Genomic DNA, 21,612 nt, shown 5'->3' on the forward strand with positions numbered 1-21,612 from the left:
AAATATGTATACGTAAGTTGAATCTTTAAAAAAGTCTCACAAAATACCAATCGTAGACACTCCTATAATTTTATATAGTATAAGAATAAAATTTTAAAAGATATGTTCGAATGTGGCATTGCTATGGTAAAACTTATACGTCTTGTACGTTTTTATGCAACGTAAATAGTAAGGTGTAGTAACCAAGAGTACCCTAAAGTCGTGCATTCGAATCCCGGTGCGTCACTCGATTTGTTTATCTATACATAATCATGCTTATGTAACTTTAAACTAAAGTAAACTAACGCATGGCCAATACTGAGGTGACAAAATTTACGACATTTGTCATCAGCACTTGAGTCGTGTTGGTATATTACAGCAACATAGACTGCTGAAAATGCGAAATTTTGTATGATTAAACATAAAACTAAATTGTTGTACTAATTGCATGACTATAAAAAATGAATCTCTAAGTAATCGATCAAGTGTGTATTACGACAACTCTTTGGAAATAGTACTGGCATTTGCAGATGAGAATGTCAGAGGCTTTCACGTGTCGACTCATCTGTTATCAAATACCAAATAAATGTAATTATTAGCCTAGAGGTAAATAAGGAGAAAACGACGTTGCTCTGGCGGTAAAGTTAAGAAAGTGAACTATAAACCAGGACAAAAATGTATTCGCCCCAATGGAGGTGGGACGAATAGCATATATTCGGAAATCATGTTAAAGGAATTGTCAACAAAAATCCTTAAGGTTCTTCTACGACAGATTTAGATGGGACGAGGCTGGGAATTTCGAGTTTCATCAACAATTAAGAATAATTTTAAATAGACATTTTTATATACTGTTTAACGCATTTCAATAAATAATGAAAATCTATAAATAAAAGTTGTTTCATTAAGTAAAATATATATATTTGTGACGTCAATACGTCCCAGACTACAAACTATTGATGCTTTAATAAAGCGCAAATTTGGATTGATTAAAATCTAATCGATAAACAACGTCCACAATCCACTTTCATGGTCGCGTCTAATCCTAAATTTAAAATGACATTACCTTATATTATGTATTTATAAACCAATAAAATACAACTTATTAAGCCTTGAGGCAAAGACTATCAAACTTGATTTGTGGTTTATTTTGATTATAATTTGAATTATCACTAGTGATCGCCGCCGATTTCACACCATTAAGAAGAAAAAAAAGTGTTACATTACAAATACAACTTACGTCAATGTAATTTTAGAACGCAAATATCTTCCCTTGTCGTAATTTAACCTGATATACAACACCGAGGTTGTAAAAGACACAAATAGAATATCTCACAATAAGACATACAAACATCTTAAATTCTATCTTCAAGTAACATTCCCAACTAACGTCTAACCCCATCACACTGACTAACAAACGATAAGGATACAATTTTCGCAATTCGCATAACTTTTTCTGCTTTCTTGGGCCATTTTTGTAGAATAAACTCAAATATTTACATTCAAAATAAAAATAAAACAAAAATAGCTGTAAAATTTCTAAAAGGCCTTGATTACGGTGTTATCTACAGCCATTTCCGGCCACCATGAAGGCCGGTCACGTGTAGTTACAGGACTTCCAAAGACCAGCCCCTCACAAAGATGCTTAATACATGCAGCATCTAAACCCGTAAAATGCAATCTATTGTGAAGATGCAAATATGGTTTATTTTAATGTCCAAATATTTTCTTAATTAACGACTTAAATGGATGAAGAATGTTCATAATTGCAAGTAATTATTTTACTTACGAAGGTGTGTTACTGCAGCTTAGCCTTATTGACCCCAAGAAAATGTTTGAACAGTTATACTAAATAATACATACAGACATTCGGGAGTCAAACGTCATGTGTGTATTTAGTATGAAAACCTTTGTTGAAATCAAGTTCATTATAGAGGCAGTTATAGACAGGATATCATTCGGCGTATTATAATGTCAAAATGAATATTATTTTGATTTATTGCTTCTATTGATGCAGATGTTTTTTTTTAATATTAAAATTTAAATAAAATTAATATTAATTGGATTGAAACAGTGTTGGTCGTAGATTCAATTCCCGGCCATGCACCAATCAACGTTATGTCTATGTGCGCAAATAATACTCGCTCATGTGGTGAAGGAAAACACTATGAACCGGTATGTCTCAAATCCAAAAATCGACGTCAGGCAGAAGGCTGTCTACATGTCTATAAAATAAAGTAATGTTTAAAAAACTAACGTACTCATTAAGCGTTTTAATGCCACTGGAATATTATTTTGTATAAAGAAAATAAATATGAACAATTTGCTTGCCAAATAATATCATTATTATATTTGTGTACCAGGATAACTGGAGGTGCAGAAAATCAGACCAGGGGCTATAGTTTATTCAGTGCAAATTATAATTTCAGTCTACTAAGAGTTTTGCATTAATCTCTCACAGTAATTGTATTTTTACAAATATTCGTCATATAATAAAACCAATAGTGTTTAAAAAGATACCTTAAAAACTTAACGTTTAAAAATTCACATTATTTATAAAGAAGACTAGAATTTTATTTAAAATTTACAAAAGACAAAATGCTGCTAATAAATAAAGGCGTGTCACAGTTGCATAATCTCAAGGTTGACGTCACCCACATTGGATTCAAGATGTCCTAGTATATATAGTTTTATACATAACTTGCACAATAAAAATACTTTTAAAAGTTGTGAAATTATGTATCATTCTGACCTACTTGCACTTTTAAATCTAGTGTTCTAATAGAGGCTGGAGATGGATCTTAACGTAGGTTGAGTTATATAATATAGACATTTTTAACAAGCTATGAATCTGTGACTCAAATTAATCTGATTTTTAATTTGTTCAAAATTATTGGTATATTTATTTAACTACTAAATTAGAGCTTGCGTGAGCTTGAACTATTATAATAAATAGGGACCTGGAGTACAATATTGCAGTAGTCTTCGTTTTTTAACATCAGTCGTAAAATTTAGTTTTATTCTTGGAATATATATATATAAAAGCCGTCCTAACCATATATCACTCGATCACTAATTGCCCAAATTATTTACTAGTTGACATTGAACTTGTTTGGTAATCTTCAAGTTAAGGCAGTTTATACACTATCATTGGCGCAGAATTAATATAACTTCTATTGGTCTAATATAGAAAAAGTACAATTGTGAATAAAATATGATACATAGCTTATCATGATGGGCAAATTTCAAGGCGAGACATGTTCCTATGGGAGTGGACAGGACGTCACGAGTAACGTTATAGACAAGCGCAGGATACCCGGCAATTGAAGTTGTTAACATCCAACCTTTACAATAAACTGGAACCAGGAGAACAACCTTGAAGCAATAAAAGTGAATTTAATATTATCCCAATAGAGAGTTATTAATAAAAAACCTTCTTAAATTTAACTAATCCTAATATTTATAAATAAAACCGTAACTAACAACAAGCAATAACTAAATTATAATAAATATATTTAGTAATCAAGAAACTATAAGTGTGTGCCCGTGTTATTTATATTTACATTGAAAACATGGGCCAACGCACAAACCAATGAGATTACAAATGACTTGTTCATAAACGTGGGATTCTCAAAAATGCACCTTGAATAAATTATTTTGACACAAGAATTGGTGCTGAAGTAAACTGTTTAAAATATACAACGAAGGCCGCATTCTTTTATATGATTATGCTCAGGTAATCGTTTACTACTGAACGTTACCGTTGTAAATCCGGAATTTAATTCCCGGCGATGCAATTTTTATTTCCATCAATCACGAATTTAATGCAGAAACAAATTTATTACATAAGGTACGGATTGGGCAAGAGACTAGATTTTTTACATAATTGAAATTGCATTGGAAATTCAAATGTTTTGGATTATACCTAGGTAACACTGAAAATGTTTAGAAATTGAAAAACGGCTTAATAGTAAAAGTTGCCAATACTTTTTTTGTTTTTCCAAGTAATCTCCGTTCCTCTCTACACATCGTCGCATTCGATGGAACCACTGAGAAAAGCGGTGAGGCCATTCTTACTTAGAGGCTCTCTCTACTATGGCATTTTCGTATGCTTTCACCACGTCTTCTCGGCTCGTAAAGCGAATACTTCGAATTTCATCTTTAGTTCTTGGGAATACATGAAAGTCGCAGTGCGCCAGGTCAGGACTGTACGGCGGATGACTCATCCCGACACCTCCCATATTCAAATATTCAACAGTGCGTTTTGCCAAGTGCGCTGAAGCATTGTAGTGGTGAAGGAGCATCCTGGTTCGAGGGCGCTGCTGTCGATATTTTTCTAAGACAACAGGCAAACAGCGATTGACATACCAGTCTGCAATAACTGTCCTTTTATCTTCTAGCCCGTCCAGTCATAATAAATCATTGGCCGAAAATTTTCTCGCTAGGTTTATTTTCACGTGTAACAAGAGTTTTGCCGCCAATTCACAAAAACAAACGACAAATGAATGCAATATACTACATTAGGTTACCAAAGAGTTCTAAAATCGAAATTCAAAAATGTTTTCATTAGCAATGTTTCTAACTGGCCAGTTCTAAACATTTTCAGTGTTACCCACGCATTTCGTATATTGTGTATTTAAATGCAAGCATAGTCGGAATCATAATTTCTTTGTCATCTGATTTCTTTTAACAAAAACAATGGTAACAATCTAACATAGGTGTTAAGTTTAACGGCGATAAAAAATTATATTAGGTAATAATATGACTTATATTAGGCTCTAAAACGTTAAGTTGTTCTTATTTATAATGATAGTAGTATTATGATAGTAATATAACAATAATACTTTTAGTTGTACATAATCAGTACTAAAGAAGCATTAAACCTCTTAAGTATTTTTGCTTCGATTTCAAATAAATTTCGACCGTCGAACTGATTACTAATTATATATATATATATATATATATATATATGTCATATATACTTTTAGATACAAAAAAAGACACCATATTTAAAGTAATCCATGAATATTTACCAACTTTCTAATATAAGTTATTGCAATGTGTATTGTACCGACCAGTTTGACCTCAGTGACATAATACCAGCCTCAAATACCATGCATTTATCATCACAATGACGTCTTATGTAATAATTGTAATAGATCTTAAATAATTCGTTGAGGAAAAGTAAATTCCATAATTTTTAGGGTATGCGGCGCGCGCAGTTTTCTACGCGAGATTTTTTTTATTTAGGGATACAAAAAGTCGAACTGATTTAGCTTACCTAGCGAGTTATGTCAAACAAGCAACAAACGAGACAATCACATTGTATTTCCTACTTAACAGATCGATATTATAAGGCAATGTTATACAATAATCTAATAGACTTTAATCGTTTTTTGGTACAATGAATCTAAATTGACAGATACACCAGAAGACAAATCGACGTTGCGTCATGGCTGACATTAAGATTATTATGTATTTTATGGGTTTTGATCCACTTAATATGTTGTAATTCTAACGTTTAAAAATCAGTTTTTAATCGACTTCATAGAGGACAAAAGAAGGGTATCAGTTTGACTTGTTGGAATTGGATAATTGATGTTACCGAACCTATATCGAAATAATCAATTACGATTTAAATTAGATACATCAGGGGAACTGTCTGCGATTTAAACTACATATATGAACCATACATTTTGACCATATCGTACCATCTAAAAGGAAGTTAGGCATTAAAGAATTTTAATAGTTCCCTCAATTTGTCTAGAATCAACTGACCCTAATTATTAAGATGTATCTACAAAGAATAATTTCAAATTGTTCCGAGGATTTTTGCAATATGGAGAACCTTATATAATAAACGCCTCTTTCTTTAAAATAAACATGAACGTGTCTTAAAATATTACCTTAAATTGTGCTCTGTCTAAACTCAAAAAAAATATTTCGCTAATCGCATATAACAGAGGTCAAATAAATAAATTTGTGTGAACTTATTACACAAGTAAAATACATGACTCATGCATTTAGCAACTAAACATAGATTACATGATTACACATTTAATCCTTTATTTCGTGGAAACTTCTCTAACTACATATAATAATTTCATACTGTCTATTAGTGTCCTGTATGAGTCTAATATGTCCTCTCAAGATGTTTTAAACTTTAAATACAATTTTCACAGAAAAGGTGACTTTTAAAAATATATCGCTAATTATTTCAAAGGCGAAGTTTGCTAAGCACTTGTCAACTAAATATAACACTGTCATTATTATGTACATATGTTCCTAATATAAAATATATCTTCTGTAGCATAAACCTCCGAAAAACTATCGTTATTCTATATAATAGTGCGATATGTAGAAAAATAATTAAATAATGAAAAACACTTTAGTTACTTAAATGTTGAACCTCAAATATCTTGGATTTGTTTCCCTAGTTAACACTAATAGGTTGATCAAACAAACTTTAAAATACAGAAACTTGTATTATCCACGCCCAACTTAACTTTTACAGCTTAAATTAAACTTAATTTTATTTTCTTCTATTACAATTGCTAACATCTTATGTAAATGTTCTAAATTATTTGCCTGACCCCTAAGCCCTTAAGTGGGTCTTATTGTTATTGATTAATTGAAATAATTAAAAGGCATATAATAGAAATACCAAATGAATTCCATAAGATCCTTCGTCTAACCGGACATGTCTCGGAGCACCTTTAATACAAGCGGATCGCTGACCGAAGACGTTAAGTTCAAATGTCACAACGCGTCCTTGTCGAACTACTTTGATTCATATAAAAACCCGCGTCTCGATTCAGCAGGTATCAGTTGCTTGTGAGCCTTTCATCTCTTAACAACAACAACCTTTCAATCATTCAAAATGAAATCCGTACGTTTTCATTTCTAATTCCTACTATCTTTTACTACTTCGGGAACTGCTTTGGATTAATTATTACACCTTATTACAGTTCATCGTATTCGCTCTCTTCGTGGCCGCGGCCGTCGCTGCTCCAGCATCTCCTGATCAGGATGCCCAAATCTTGAGATACGACAGTGACAACATCGGTATCGGAGAGTACAGCAACGCGTAAGTATACAAGTTATTACTCTCTGTTTTCTTTGAAATTTTTTCGTCTTCATTTATTTGGACCAACTCGATCATACCATCCTTTCGATTATAATAATATATTAAATAATCATTTCAAATTCTAAAGTGTTATTTATTTTATCACTTACAGTGTGGAGACATCCAACGGAATCAAGAGAGCCGAACAGGGTGTCCTCAAGAACGTTGGAACCGAAAACGAAGCTATGGAAGTTCGCGGAGAGTTCTCTTACCCCGGTCCCGATGGCGTCCTCTACACCGTCACCTACGTCGCTAACGAGCTCGGTTTCCAGGCCTCCGGAGCTCACCTTCCCCAACCCCCCCAATAAGTCGCTAATTTAGCTTTAATCTAGTCCAAAATACTCAGCACCCCTTCCATCTTCTGTTAATCGTCAAACGATTCTGTGATACCACACGGTTTTTATGTTGTTAATAAACAAAGTTATTTAAATTTCATTTTAGTCTATTTTTTATTACTGCCTACAGCCGTTATTGCCAAAACTAATCAAAATAATTCAAAATTATTCAAGCTTTATTTCCTTATTAATATTCAACATTCTTGATATGATAATATCTTTATAATTGTGGATGCGTTTTGTGTAGTCAAAAGTGCCGGCTTAGCCGGTATGGTAATCTGTGACCTTACCATCTTCAATTGGCAACCTCATTACAATTTAAATCCTACCGTTGGTATGTTGAATTTTATCACTGCTTTGTATACAATACAAATTTGGTCATTTATATTTTGGCTCTACATCTAAGTGATTGATATTTATATTTAATAATTAATCATTAAGCTTCATTGATTCCTTGAAAAATTTACTAAATATCCACACACATAAAATATATACATATTTTTTCTTATATTTTTATATATGATATTTATATTGTTGTGTATAAATTTATCATCGTATAATTTTTTTTATCAAAACGATAATAATCATTATGCCTGAGTCATATAAAATTCCTGACTTAACAACTATATAATCTAAAAAAAGTAACATGAATATGCTATTGTTATGTCATCAATGTAATTTAATTACTGTTAAAAAATCTCAAAATTTCGCCAACGTAAGCTTTTAAGCTTTATTTGAGCACTTGGCCATGACCTTGTTGAGTAACACTTACCAACTTATTTAAGGTTTCTGCAACACGAAACGAAAGGATTTACTATTAAAATTTTCCTAAATACTTATTTGTTCAATTTGCCAGTATGCCGAGAACTGAGCCCTCTTTCTATTGAACCTGATCATTCAAATGTCAAAGCTTTTCATTTATATAATCAATCAATTATAAAACTGGCTTTATCTATTGAATATGTCGTTTTTATTATAAGCTAAATAGTATCTTAAAATTCTTAATAAATATTGAGACCAATTGCAGTCGCAAATTTCGGAATAGCCTTTTGAAGACTGCGATGAGTGATGTAACCACTATCGCATACGATCAAGTTTCGATAAAGCTTGAATCATAATCATCATAAGTCATCATTTATTATTTGCTAACAATTAGTTTTTGATATTTATTAAATCGTTTAATTCGATTAATAAGTAAGACTGACACTGGTTTCAACAGTATAAATAACCCAGTGGCGTTATAACCTTTTTAGGTTTGATGATGTTTGGTAGGTCAATCTAACAGGCTAGTGGGTGATCAGCCTCTTGTACCTGACACATGTCGTCGACTTTTTGGGTCTAAGGCCGGTTTTCCAACCATGGTTTCCTTCACCGTTGGAGCAAATGTTAAATGTGCACATTGAAATAAAGTCCATGAGAGTGAGTCGTGCGCTGAAGCCTCAATTACTGGCTTAGTGACCCGATGACTCAGATATTGAGGTTTAAAAGCTAAATACTTTTTGAAAATCAACCATGTTCCAGGTGGTTTAAAGCACTTATAAGACGAGATGGTCACTCTGTTAGAGGCTGAAAACACTGGGAAGGCTATGATCATAAAATAAAATACGTTAACCAATGATTCAAACGATTGTGGAATCACATTTCACTTTTAAGTAAGTTAGCTTAGTGAAAGTGAGTTTCAATTGATGAAACCAAAAATGCTTATTATAATACTCGATTTGGTATCACCATAATAGCAGGTTTACCACAGACTGATGAGCCGGTTTGATATTTAGTGAATGTCAAGGCTGCGCCGGTAATTAATTATTATGATAATTTGATTGCGTTAAGGCGCTTTTTGGTTTCTTTTTATTTCGATTTGAAATTTAGTCTTCAATACTAAATAAATATAATATATGAATATTTTGATAAATATTTCTTGTTATTATTTTAATTAAATAGTTTTTGATATATTGAGGAAATACTTCGACTACTAAAACAATAAAATTGTTTTATAAGCGAGTTATACCGGAAATAGGAGGAAAATTAAATGGATACTAAGTTATAGTTAATTTATTATTTAGTTTTAAGGTTATTTTTTAAACTATCCTGTTGCACAACTTAAGCTGGTTTTAGGTATATTAAGTGAGTATAGGTAAACAATAATTTTAGAGATATATTATGTTCCCTAAGAATAAGTACTACCAGTAAATTTACTGTGGGAAAATTTAAATGTATGCTGACCAAAAGTATATAAGTGCGAAATATATATTCTAATCACAGTTTAACGCTATACTCACGGACATTCGCCTCACCACATTAACATGAAATCTGTGAGTAATCGCCTCTTTTAATACACGATACCAGTGTGTTTTAAATTTAATTGACAAATGATGTCATGTACTTTAATTGCAGCACATACACTCACAGCCTCCAATGAAAATGATTCAAACATCTGTAAACTCAATAATAAAATATAGCTATTATAGCACCGCGTTTCTTATTATGGTTACCATTATTTACCTTTAGTACGTTTGATACTATACTTCTATTACATTAACGAACTAATCATTAAAGAGAAACACGTTAATTATTAAAAATAATATATTTATACATGCGAACTTATTTCGTTTGAATAGTTTTTCGTCTTCGTATTGTTCGTGGCAGCGGCTGTCACCTTTCCCGCCGAAAAGGATGCCGTCGTACTGCAATACGATAATGAGAATAGCGGGATTGATGGATACAAATACACGTATGTATATCGTTATCCATATAAAAGAAACTATGAAAGAAAGATCTCTGCTGTTCAATAGTTCATAGACAAATATATAATGGCTAAATAAGGACATTATCGCTCTGTAATACGCCGACTTAGCTTACAATTATTTGTAATTATGTTTAACATTATTTATAAATAGAACAAACAATATTAATCCACGTTTCATACTAATTATAAAACATTAATTTATCTATTATCTATTTGACACTGACACTGAAGAATTATGAACGTAAAAGAAATGATACTAAATTTAAATTTACTGTCAGTTGTCTAGGAGGTAAACGACAATAAGAAATTTTAAGGAGCTGCAACCATTACACTCAAATAATACATTTAATCTAGAGATAAATTCATTTCATTTATTATTTCGTGGAATCACTATCACACTTGATTTGAGAACAGTTCAGTTGTTTGGAATCTCTTTTAACGATCTTAAATTTTACATAATTTGCTTATTTATTTATATGTATCTTCCAGGTATGAAACTTCAAATGGTATCGTGAGTCAGGAGGAAGGTCACCTGCGGAACGTTGGCACCGACGATGAGGTTTTGGATGTGCGTGGATCCTTCCAATACCCGGGTGTCAACGGCCAGCTATACTTGGTGAGATACGAGGCCAATGAAAATGGTTTCCAAGCTTTTGGCACCCACCTCCCACGACCACAATAAAGATCAAGGCGATCTAAGTAATGGAATTATCTAGTCTAGACCACATGTTGTTGAACTGATGTTGAAGTTTTTTGGAATATAAAAGATATAGGTTCCACGAAATTTAATTTCCCATGTAGTTTTATTTTATTACATGATTAAACTCTTTTCATGGCGTCGCCTTACCTTGTACGTGAAAACGTGCTATTATTTAAACAGAGAGAGATATGTATTTGGCCAAATATTTCAATCACGTCTCATCCTTAGTTCTTTTGTACTGTTCTAAGCATAAAGGACAAAATGGTGTCAATTATAAACTTTATTGTGGTGTTCTTCAATATATATTTTTAATATGCAAACCGGTGATTAGCATTTTTTTGCATGCCAGTTTCCTCATAATATTTAGTCACAGTATAAGCGAGTGTTAAATGCACACGGAGGAAGAAAAATCCCATAAATGCAATTCGAAGCAACTAATTAAATATATATCTGTTTTATTAAGAATTGTTTTGAACCTCTATGTCGTAAAAAGCAACGTAATAAAACTACTTCGTACCAGTCTTTTGAAGGCTTTCGTAGCTCTAATTACCTAATTGCATCTAGTCTGATCTAGAACAAGCCTTTCAGGTGATGAGAACTCTTTCCAACAATCCATTAGTATACTCACCTAGATCAAAGTTAATCAAACTGATGCGACAAAGGACCCAAAAGACTTCCATTGTGGCAAATACGACTGTAATGCGACCGAACAGTGAATACTCCCCTTCATTGTTTTTACGAACTATACGTTTGTACATTTCATACATTTACCCTGTTTCTTACAGAATAAAATTACATATAATGACAGCATTTTCAAAATGTCTGTTAATCACACATATAGAGTTTCATTATCGGACGTCAAGGCAAAATACAAAATACCATCCGTATCACCTCGACGTCCGTCGTTCCACAACTGAGCGTTTTCTAAGGCAGTTTTTGCCGCGCACCACCACTATGTGGAACCAGCTGCCCACTGAAGTATTTCCGAACCAATTCGACTCAGGGTCAGAAAACGCTTAGTTGAGATCGGCGGTGGAACTTCGTTGTTATTCTCGTATACATTTCAATTTAAAATGAAAACAGAGGCTGGAATATCATAACTATGAGTAGAGCATTATTCCAACCCGTGCCACAGATTACATCACAACATCAAAGAGTGTTTGGTGGTAGGTGTTAATGCACGGTTTTACTTACGTGCTCTGATAAGATCTCTTTGTTGTCTACCATCCCTAAGGTCGGGAAAAAATGGAAAGGTTTCTACGGTACGGCACCTTAGTAAGAATTAAAATCGGTATATTATGTATTGTTATACGAAAAATTATATCGAGTATATTGAATCCCTGATTAGTGCTTTTTTGTTATTTGGAATTGATTAAGACTCCGAGAGAACAAGGTCTGTCTGTTAGTTAAAGATTTTAAACCAGCAAAAACTCACTATAATACAATTCCAGTCTTCAGTAATTTATCAAGTGTTTTATCAAAAAAAACACTGATTTTAAAAAAGTTCCCGTGTAAAACATCATAACGCCCCTCGATCAAACTCGTATTTTTGATTGCTGGAAATTTTTTCTCACTTTCCGTGGAACGCGTTAAGAGACTTAATGACAGGAAAATTGAAAGTTTGAGCCATTCCACGCAAAAAGTTTGCTAAGTATCGTAAAAAACCAGTTGTGGAGATAACGCGAAAAAGATGTCGAGGTACGTGAAAATTGCTTTGTACCCCTAGTTTAACCGATTGCGTCAATATGAATAGGTATTGATCTTATTTCATAAATTTTGAATTGAAATTACTATCACCAAACGTATTGTTACATAACTATTTTGAAGATAAGAGACTTTTTATGAAAGATTGGATAAAAGATTTGTAATCTTTTTATTCTGACTTAGCATAAATTGGATATCGGGAAACTCTATTTAAACCACAAATTAATGTCCGTTAAGTATCTAGTAATGTCTAGTTTCATCTCCTCACATTTAATTAACGCTAATTCGTAGTGAGATTTCCCCATTAATAATAGAAAATGAATGAAAACCTACCGAATATATGAACGTAAGGTTTAAAGCAAGAATATTAAAATGCGTAAATCAATGTATCGGCACATGTGTTAAGAGTTACTCTAACAAATATTTCGCATGTTCTTGCCTCACACGTCCTTTGTTTTGACGTGTTTGTTGAAAGAGGTAGCGATTTTTATTTCTACTATTCGGAAACATATCAGTCGTATAATCAGTTTAATTTAAAAACTTAGTACCAATCTATTTATGCAGTTAGTGAAATATTTATATATTTTATAATGGATAAACATTTGTATATAAATGTATATTTCTTACTGCTGAGAGGAGTTTCGTACACACAGAGGAGTAAAGGCTGGCCTGGCTTCTTGTGCCATCTCCTATCGAAGGTTGGCTTGGTACTTTAATTTTGGAGGCCGCGCTTCGGAACAATGATTTAGAGCTGTCACTAAACCATTCTCTAAGATTCTTAAAAAGTATGTACTTCTACCTGCGACTTTGCTTTGTATGATTATTTGAAAAACCTCGTACTTTTTTGGTGTTACTTTAGACGTTTCCGAAATAATCAAGTTTCCTTTTTCTTACCGTCCTAAGCACTCCTTTAAATTCTGTCCAGCACGGTTGTATTTCGTATTCGTTTCGTCCAAGATTTTAAGCATACATCAACAAAACCAGACCTCGAAAACTTCCAGTTTTTTGAAAATAGTCTCTGTCACAGAGAAGACAAAGCCTTAACATTATAAGCAGAGCCCTCGTGAATTAATACGCTTTACTATATTTTGAATATACTAATAATATATATATACGATCTCGTGTCGCCTATAGCTAACACCACACCACGTACAAACAATAGATCACTAGCACCTGTAATATTAACGCGTACTATCACCACCACATGACGCCACGACAGACCACCGCTCATATTGCTACAAAAATTTCCTCCTTTCATTCAGGATTTGTTTATAACAAAATTAATCTGGAATTGTATGGGAATAACACTTTTTGTATGGCATAATAATTTACCAAAACCTTTCAAAGATCTTCCTATTAGAGTTTTTAAAAATTGACTTAATGAATGATTATTCCTATTAATTTGATAATGTAATAAGACTACATTGATTAGGCAACGTAAAAATAACATTCTTTGAATCTAAAACTAAAACCCTTAAAATATACAATGTATAATTTTAATGTCATCCAGGAATACAATATAAGAATTAACTATGATAATTCTATGTATAAATCTACGTTACAATTGTGTAAGACAAATTTACACGCCATCACGTGTGGCAGGATATGCGAAATTTACATTTACCACCATTATATTTTTGTACCATATTCTGGCAAATAAATTATAATTATTATTAATTAATTTGAGAGATGTTGGTTCTCTCAGCATCTTTTATCGCATTAGGGAGCGCTCTGAAGAATTGTTCGGACTCATACCTGCGACTGTGTTTGATCATCGGACGTCGAGGCAGCAAGCCAAATTCCATAATTTCCACCTCGACGCCAGCGTTCCAAAGCACAGCGTTTTTAAGGCATTTTCCGACCACCACATCTTTGTGGAACCAGCTGCCATCTACTAAAGAAACAAGCCTTGTCTCTAATTACTTATTACAACTATATTATGGATCCTGTCAAGGCTAAAACAGGTTAGACATAATACATCTTAAAAATTATTAATTTTTCAGCTCTAATCACGTTTATTGCTTAGCCAAAATACAGTTAAATACCTTTACAGAGAATGTAGCTTTCGTTTCTTCGCGTAATAAATATAAAAATATCACAAAATAGATAAAGCTACTTTGAGCAAATTGAATAAGAAAATTTTATTTTTACCTTTTCGTCGAATAAACGAAAAAATAGAGAGGACCATTTTATTATACCTCTATTAGGATAGGAATGGGCATCGAATTGGCTAATAACCGTTCTATCAGGTGAAAGGAATTTACTTTCCTACGCTTCTTGTTTCGCTAGTGTTGTTTTTATCGATATATTTGCAATGTTTTACGAAAAAAACAGATTTGTTAAAGATACAGGTTTGAAATTTAAACAGTTTTATCGTTCGACAACTGAGCGTTTCTTAAAGCAGTAGAACCAGCTGCCAACTGAAGTATTTCCGAACCAATTCGACTTTGCCTTGAAAAGAGCATACCAAATATTAACTTGCGAGCCCTCGGGCAACGTGTGTCCATGGGCGGCGGTATCTCAACATCAGGTAAGCCTCCTGTCCGTTTATGCCCTATTCTATAAAAAGATATCTTTGACATAATAAATTTAATATTAATTATTTTCAAAGGCAAACAGTTATAGTTGATAATCTCAGTTTGGTAATTTTTTAGCATTAATTCTCAAAAATACGTTATTTTAAAGTTCGATACCTATTCTCTGAAAAAAAACCACAATTTTTGTAGCCTAAACACCATTATTAATTACAAACCAAACTTGCAAAGATAATACTAAGAGACGCCAACATATCGTTATCGAAAGCTCAGCCCTAATCATCTTCGGTACGCACAAGTTTCCACCTTGATAGCTGTTTTAGTGCTTTTCGCGCTATTTGTCGACACTCAGGCGCATTAGCACGATCCGATGTTTCAACGAATTCGTATTCAATTGATAACTTCAAGCTTCGTGATTAAATTTAAAGATTTTTATACATGGTACATTGCAAATCATTCCATAACTTCGATTGATGTAAATTTGTCGATGGATAAAGGTTGATTTTACGTTAAACATGAGCGATTTTCTCAATTGACTTTATAGCATTGCTGGTAATAAAAACGTATCAGCAAAGAAATCTTTAAAGAACTAGACGTAGAGAATGTTCGATAATGTATATGCTATAAACTACAATCCAACCCTTAACCGCTTGTGTGAGCCCACCTGCGTCGGTTAAGGGCAATTTGCATACAGATACACTCTGCCGTCAGATTCAATTCAATACAAATTGTATTCTACCTTGCTCTGGTGTGAAAAATCCTAACTGCAATAAACATACAACCTAGGTAACAATTCAAATATCAACCTACATTGAATAGTTACTTAACGACTTGGATTAAACATAGTCAGCGAACATGAGAAAAGTATTTCTTTCGTGTCCTAGTGTAGTTATACTTGTGACAGGTATAATTAAACTAATAAATAAAACTGGAAATTTTACGTTTAATTGATAAACGTTAAACAAAATTCTGAACTTCGTCAACTAACTTACATTTAAATAAAATTGCTGAGCATATTTCTTTATGATTTTTTTTCTCAATAATCACTACATATATGCGAAAAACTTATGCAAGTTTATTATAGACAATACAAGAGTTTTATTAGTTGTATATTTTTTACATTTCTAAACTGAATGAACGAAGCCAGTTTATCCAGACTACAATGGACTAAAACAATGAAACAAATGGCAAAGCGGACACGCAATAAACCAACAAATATATCACCGAGGCCAGGTGAGTGATTGAGGGCACAAATGACCGCTGAAATATGGTAACGACCTTCGCGTACAGTTAGTGCATTCTGTTTTGCGCCCTCTAGCGGTAATGGTCACAATTATACTGAAATAGTCACCTTTGTGCGCACGCTGTATCATTGTTTGAGTGAAATACTAAACGGAAGTCACATGTTTAATTATATTTCCACCTACTATGACTACTATGAATTTTTAGTTAATAATAAGCCTGTTTCATAGTGTATTAATGATGAACCTTGGCATAGGCCAAGGTTCGTCATTTCATCATCATCATCATTCAGGTTCATAACTTTGGAAATACCTATAAAAAAATTTTTTTAACTAGTGCTTGATTATCATTGATTCAATAAAGTTGGTAACACGTTAATATTTATGAAAAAAATTAAAAGTTAAAGCTGTCAGAACAAAATGTCAATTCAGGTTGAAATAACAAATTTCTAGATAAGACCCACCCCACCTGGATGTCGCTGAAATGAGCTTTTATCCGTCTGCAATCAGTAAAGGGTGTTGCAATTTATTCCACTAACATCTCGGCGAAGATTAAAAATGTTAATTTTCAAATTATTCGGAGCAATTTATCTTGATTGTACCTTCAAGGTTGGATTACATATACAGGATGGTTGTTTACAAAGAAGAATCGGTTATCGTTGTGGACATTATGTAGGATGACATATCCAAACTTATATCTGAATTGTGGATTTCTAGCTTCCAAAAAATCTATTATTTCGGTTTTATCACGAATAAATTTAAATATATTAATGTCATAATCGAACATTTCGTAAATGTCTTATCACATCAACAATTATTAGGATGTACATTTTAACTTTTGGTTTTTGTTGTTCTTAGATTAGTTTAGAAATATCATAGAACACCATATATACAAACAAGCAGACTAGAGCGATATCTTCATTAATCTAAGACAGATCCCGCTTAATTCATGCTAACTAATGCACCATTCGATGCTACGGGACAACCCTTCACCTGCCGCGGGCCGCTACGCAGCCCACTAATTAAAATTTGTATACATTAATTTAAATTACTATTTTTAATTAATGTTACTATGTGGCCTTACTAACTACTAAAATTGTTATAAAGTCTAGTAGATTAAATGTATGAGCCTTTTTAAATACTTTCACAAGCGAGTTTTGCGATTTCTCAGCGCGTATGAATTTTTAATTTAGGGTGAAGAAATATCGTTGGTAGGTCAATAAGTTTTAAACCCAAAAATCAAGTTCGAACGTGACAAACAGACCTTCTTGTCTAAAAATAGACAAATCAATGAAGCAAATGCAGATTCCACTGCGAAGCTTAAAGAAGCGTAAAGCTGCTCTGGACTATATTATTACATAACATACATAATATTGATTAATGTTAACAAATAATTTCACGTAGATTCGAAAAAAACAGCTCATGAAAACGTATATCCGCAACACGTAAATTATTTACACGACGTCCCAAACAAGTTGGTCCACGCCATAAAAACTCGGAGGTCATCAATCACGACCGAAATCAAAATAAAACCCGACAAACTATTCGTAAACATCAGGTGCAGTCAGCGGCCGTTGGGAATATTTTAATACAGTGCCGCGTGGACCCTTCGCAATCATTTTATTTTCATACTCGGTCCCGAAGGCCCCGAAGGTCTACCTCGTGATTTGCCATTCAAAGTGCGGGACGTGACGACGCATCAGGTATTGGGATCGTTTTGGTTGAAGCCGTGTTTAGGGTTAAGATAATACTGTTGACGGATACTGAAAATTCGAATCAATTTCATTGATGTGTTTTTATGGACATGTTAGGATGTGTTTTTTAGGTTTTGGTTTAGTGTTTCTTAGTAATAAATGGACTTTCGTATTACAAAAGAAATTTGCAATTAAAAGAGACAGACTATTAAACCGTATTTTTACTATAAACTGTCGATAAAACATGATGCATAACATGTTTTTATTTATAAGTAATCTAACAGATACACATATCTACATTATAAAAGAAAATACTAAGATAATATTCAAAGCCAAAACAGATTAAGTTGAGAAACAAAATGAAACTTCAATAGTTTAAAAAATCAAAATTTAAAATCAAAATACTTGAAAAAACTTTTATTATTACTATTACTATACTATATATTGTTATTACTGCTAAATAAAGTAACGGTGTTGTCGCTACTCAAAATATTTTCCCTTTTTGTTAAGGTGGAAAAAGTCTTCATCGTCATAATTAGACTGATTGGTTCTTGACAAAACAATCATTGTTTCAAGCCTAAAAAACATACCTTAAATACGCCAAATCAATTCCGATAGAGAACTGGACATTCAAATAATAAATAAAACAATTAAATCAACTTAACTTAAATAATTAAACCCTAACCTCTCCTTCGAAACAAAAGGCAGAAGGACCATTTAAAACTTCCTCGATTTCAATATAGTTGGATAGTGGGATAGAAAAAGTTTATTTCAAAGGAGACCGCTCAAATCTGGCCCCCCGTACGTGCCTCGACTGGTGATTGGTCCCTCAATAAATCGTGCTATTTTTTATATCTCACCTTCTGACCACCATGTTTATGAGACCTCTGTGCTCGGAATTTGGAAGATATGTAATATTGCTTATTACATCTATTACTTTTCTTTGTTTGAAGATGACGTAATAATTATTTTGATGTGGTAGTGTAGAGTTTTCATTTAGAAGGGATTTTCAGCGGCTTTTTTTGACAATACGTGTATAATGCCTGTCAACTATTATATAAGAGAATATTAATCATGATCTAATCTAGTTTCCGTTAGAGGCTTAATGACTTTGAGACTTTACCGAGCCTCAATGATTGTGTAGTAAAAAATGCTGACTGTTTCAAAACCTAAATGAAAAAGGAAAATCTAAACATTCTGGAAAATATATAAGAAATGTGGAATACTATCAAACCTGAGACAAGAAATTAATTTGACCGAAAATATCGGTATAAAATTTTAATCACCCATAAAAGCTGATTGAACAATAAAATAAGATCAAAGACAAGATGCGGGACAATCTTGTTCATGTACAGTTGCGGAGAAAATCCAATACAATAAAGTGCTTATATTATGGTGCGTGCATCAGCAACCCCATAAAATTCGTCTAGACAAGTGATTTATGTTCACCTGAACGGACGCAAAATTTCGACAAAAAAAATTACCTTTTAATTTATTACGTGACTGTACTTTTGGCTTTAGGCGGGAAATTTATTGCAATGACATGGAAAAACTATATTGGAGGAAACTTTTGTCACATTATGTGTAATTATTATATTTCGTTTTGAATCTAATAACTTTACATTTACTGCCAGTTCTCAAATCAGGAGTAGAACGGACGAGATGAACTGGCAATAAGCTCTCCGCCACTCTTTTTAATCGCCAAAGTTTTTGTTTTACAAAATCATTGTAAGGCGCTGCAACCATTACAACATGTTCCACTAATTAATTATACATAATTAAAAATATTATAATCGAAAAAAAACAAAGATTTGTTCTCTACCAGCAGTAGGCATAGTGAAATTGGAGCACACACTTATATTCTCGTGGAAACAACACGTAAATACTACTAAAGCTTTCATTGCAAGATTATTAGGCAATACCGCATATCTTTCAATCTAAAGAAACTTTTGTGTAATCAATATCGCTAGAGGTGTCGATATAGGACAGCTATCATTGAGGTGCGATCGACGGACGGTCGTAAAGCGAGCCGGAGGACCGAGATATTGGACTCTGTACCAGGATCCTATGTACTTTCGGTCACGGACATACTGAGCTATTTTGTAGTATTTTAGATGTATAGGACGACAAAAGAAAAGATGGACAAATGACATTATAGAACTAGCGGGGAAAAACTGGATGAATGTTGCTCAAGACAAAGAGAAATAGAAAAATATGGAGAATGCTTCTACCCTATGTCCCCTACATACAAATACTAGACCACTAAAAAAGAATTGTAAGTTAAAAAATTTAAAACTTATACTAACACAACTAATACTAATATTAAGGAATGTAATCTAACCACTTGTTGTATGGATTAATTAATAAAGCTTTAATAATAATAAAGTAGATAATAAAGTAAGGAACGTGTTCGCTGTTTTCCTTAATGCTTATGAAAAATATTTTTTTCTAAAAGCTCTTTTTAATCTCCAACCAGTCTCTGCCTACTACTTTCTAACCACTTTCTAACCACAGACTCAAATACTTATAGCAATAAACTAAAACAAGGAAGCTAAACGTTTATCCTGTACAGGTAACAAGCATATACATTAAAATACTGCCCATAACAGGGAAACTAAATAAATGTCTTCTAGTCGAACACTTTTTTTTTATTTTTTATTTTTTTTTTATAAAATAGGGGGCAAACGGGCAGGAGGCTCACCTGATGTTAAGTGATACCGCCGCCCATGGACACTCTCAATGCCAGAGGGCTCGCGAGTGCGTTGCCGGCCTTTTAAGAATTTGTACGCTCTTTTCTTGAAGGACCCTAAGTCGAATTGGTTCGGAAATACTTCAGTGGGCAGCTGGTTCCACATAGCGGTGGTGCGCGGCAAAAATTGCCTTGAGAAACGCTCAGTCGTGGAACGTCGGACGTCGAGGTGATACGGGTGGAATTTTGTATTTTGCCTCGACGTCCGATGCTGAAACTCAGCTGCAGGTATTAATCCGAACAACTCCTCTGAACACTCTCCATGGTAAATGCGGTAGAAGATGCAGAGTGACCCCACATCTCTACGCAACGCCAAAGGATCGAGCCGCTCGGAGAGGGATTGGTCATCGACGATTCGAACCGCTCTTCGTTGGATACGGTCAAGTGGAAGGAGCTGGTACTGGGGAGCCCCCGCCCAGAGGTGAGAACAGTATTCCATGTGGGGCCGTATTTGCGCTTTATAGAGTTGCAAGCGGTGGCCCGGAGTGAAGTACCGTCTCGCCTTGCTGAGCACACCAAGCTTTTTGGAGGCTAATTTAGCCTTTCCCTCCAAATGACCGCGAAACTGAACGTCGTTCGATATGTCAACGCCAAGTATTCCGATGCTGGCTGTGGCTTCAAGAAGAGTGTTTTCGAAAAGAGGACACTTTTATCGAGATGACATAAAAAAACGAGTTGAGCATGATGTACAGACCCAAGACCAACAGAGCAAACAGTGTCTATGGTGAAAGAACGTTGTTTGCTACTGCGACTAAAAAATGGACTCCCAGGCCAGTTATTGGATAGCTTCACGTTAAAAACAAGTTA

General features: G+C 33.5%; 1 protein-coding gene and 1 long non-coding RNA gene across 2 annotated transcripts; both read left to right on the forward strand.

The window, feature by feature from the left end:
* The first annotated feature begins 6,753 nt into the window (after positions 1-6,753).
* Positions 6,754-7,537, forward strand: LOC123709280 (flexible cuticle protein 12-like). The gene is made up of 3 exons (XM_045660475.1): positions 6,754-6,865; positions 6,945-7,063; positions 7,215-7,537. The coding sequence occupies exons 1-3, from the start codon at positions 6,857-6,859 to the stop codon at positions 7,408-7,410; spliced, it is 324 nt and encodes a 107-aa protein (XP_045516431.1). The 5' UTR covers positions 6,754-6,856; the 3' UTR covers positions 7,411-7,537.
* Positions 7,538-9,682: 2,145 nt separating this feature from the next.
* LOC123711691 lies at positions 9,683-10,972 on the forward strand. The gene is made up of 3 exons (XR_006754001.1): positions 9,683-9,749; positions 10,056-10,168; positions 10,673-10,972. It is a non-coding gene; the product is annotated as an uncharacterized LOC123711691 (long non-coding RNA).
* Positions 10,973-21,612: the final 10,640 nt, after the last annotated feature.

Source organism: Pieris brassicae, chromosome 1, assembly GCF_905147105.1.
Source record: "Pieris brassicae chromosome 1, ilPieBrab1.1, whole genome shotgun sequence".
NCBI classification, from domain to species: Eukaryota; Metazoa; Arthropoda; class Insecta; order Lepidoptera; family Pieridae; genus Pieris; species Pieris brassicae.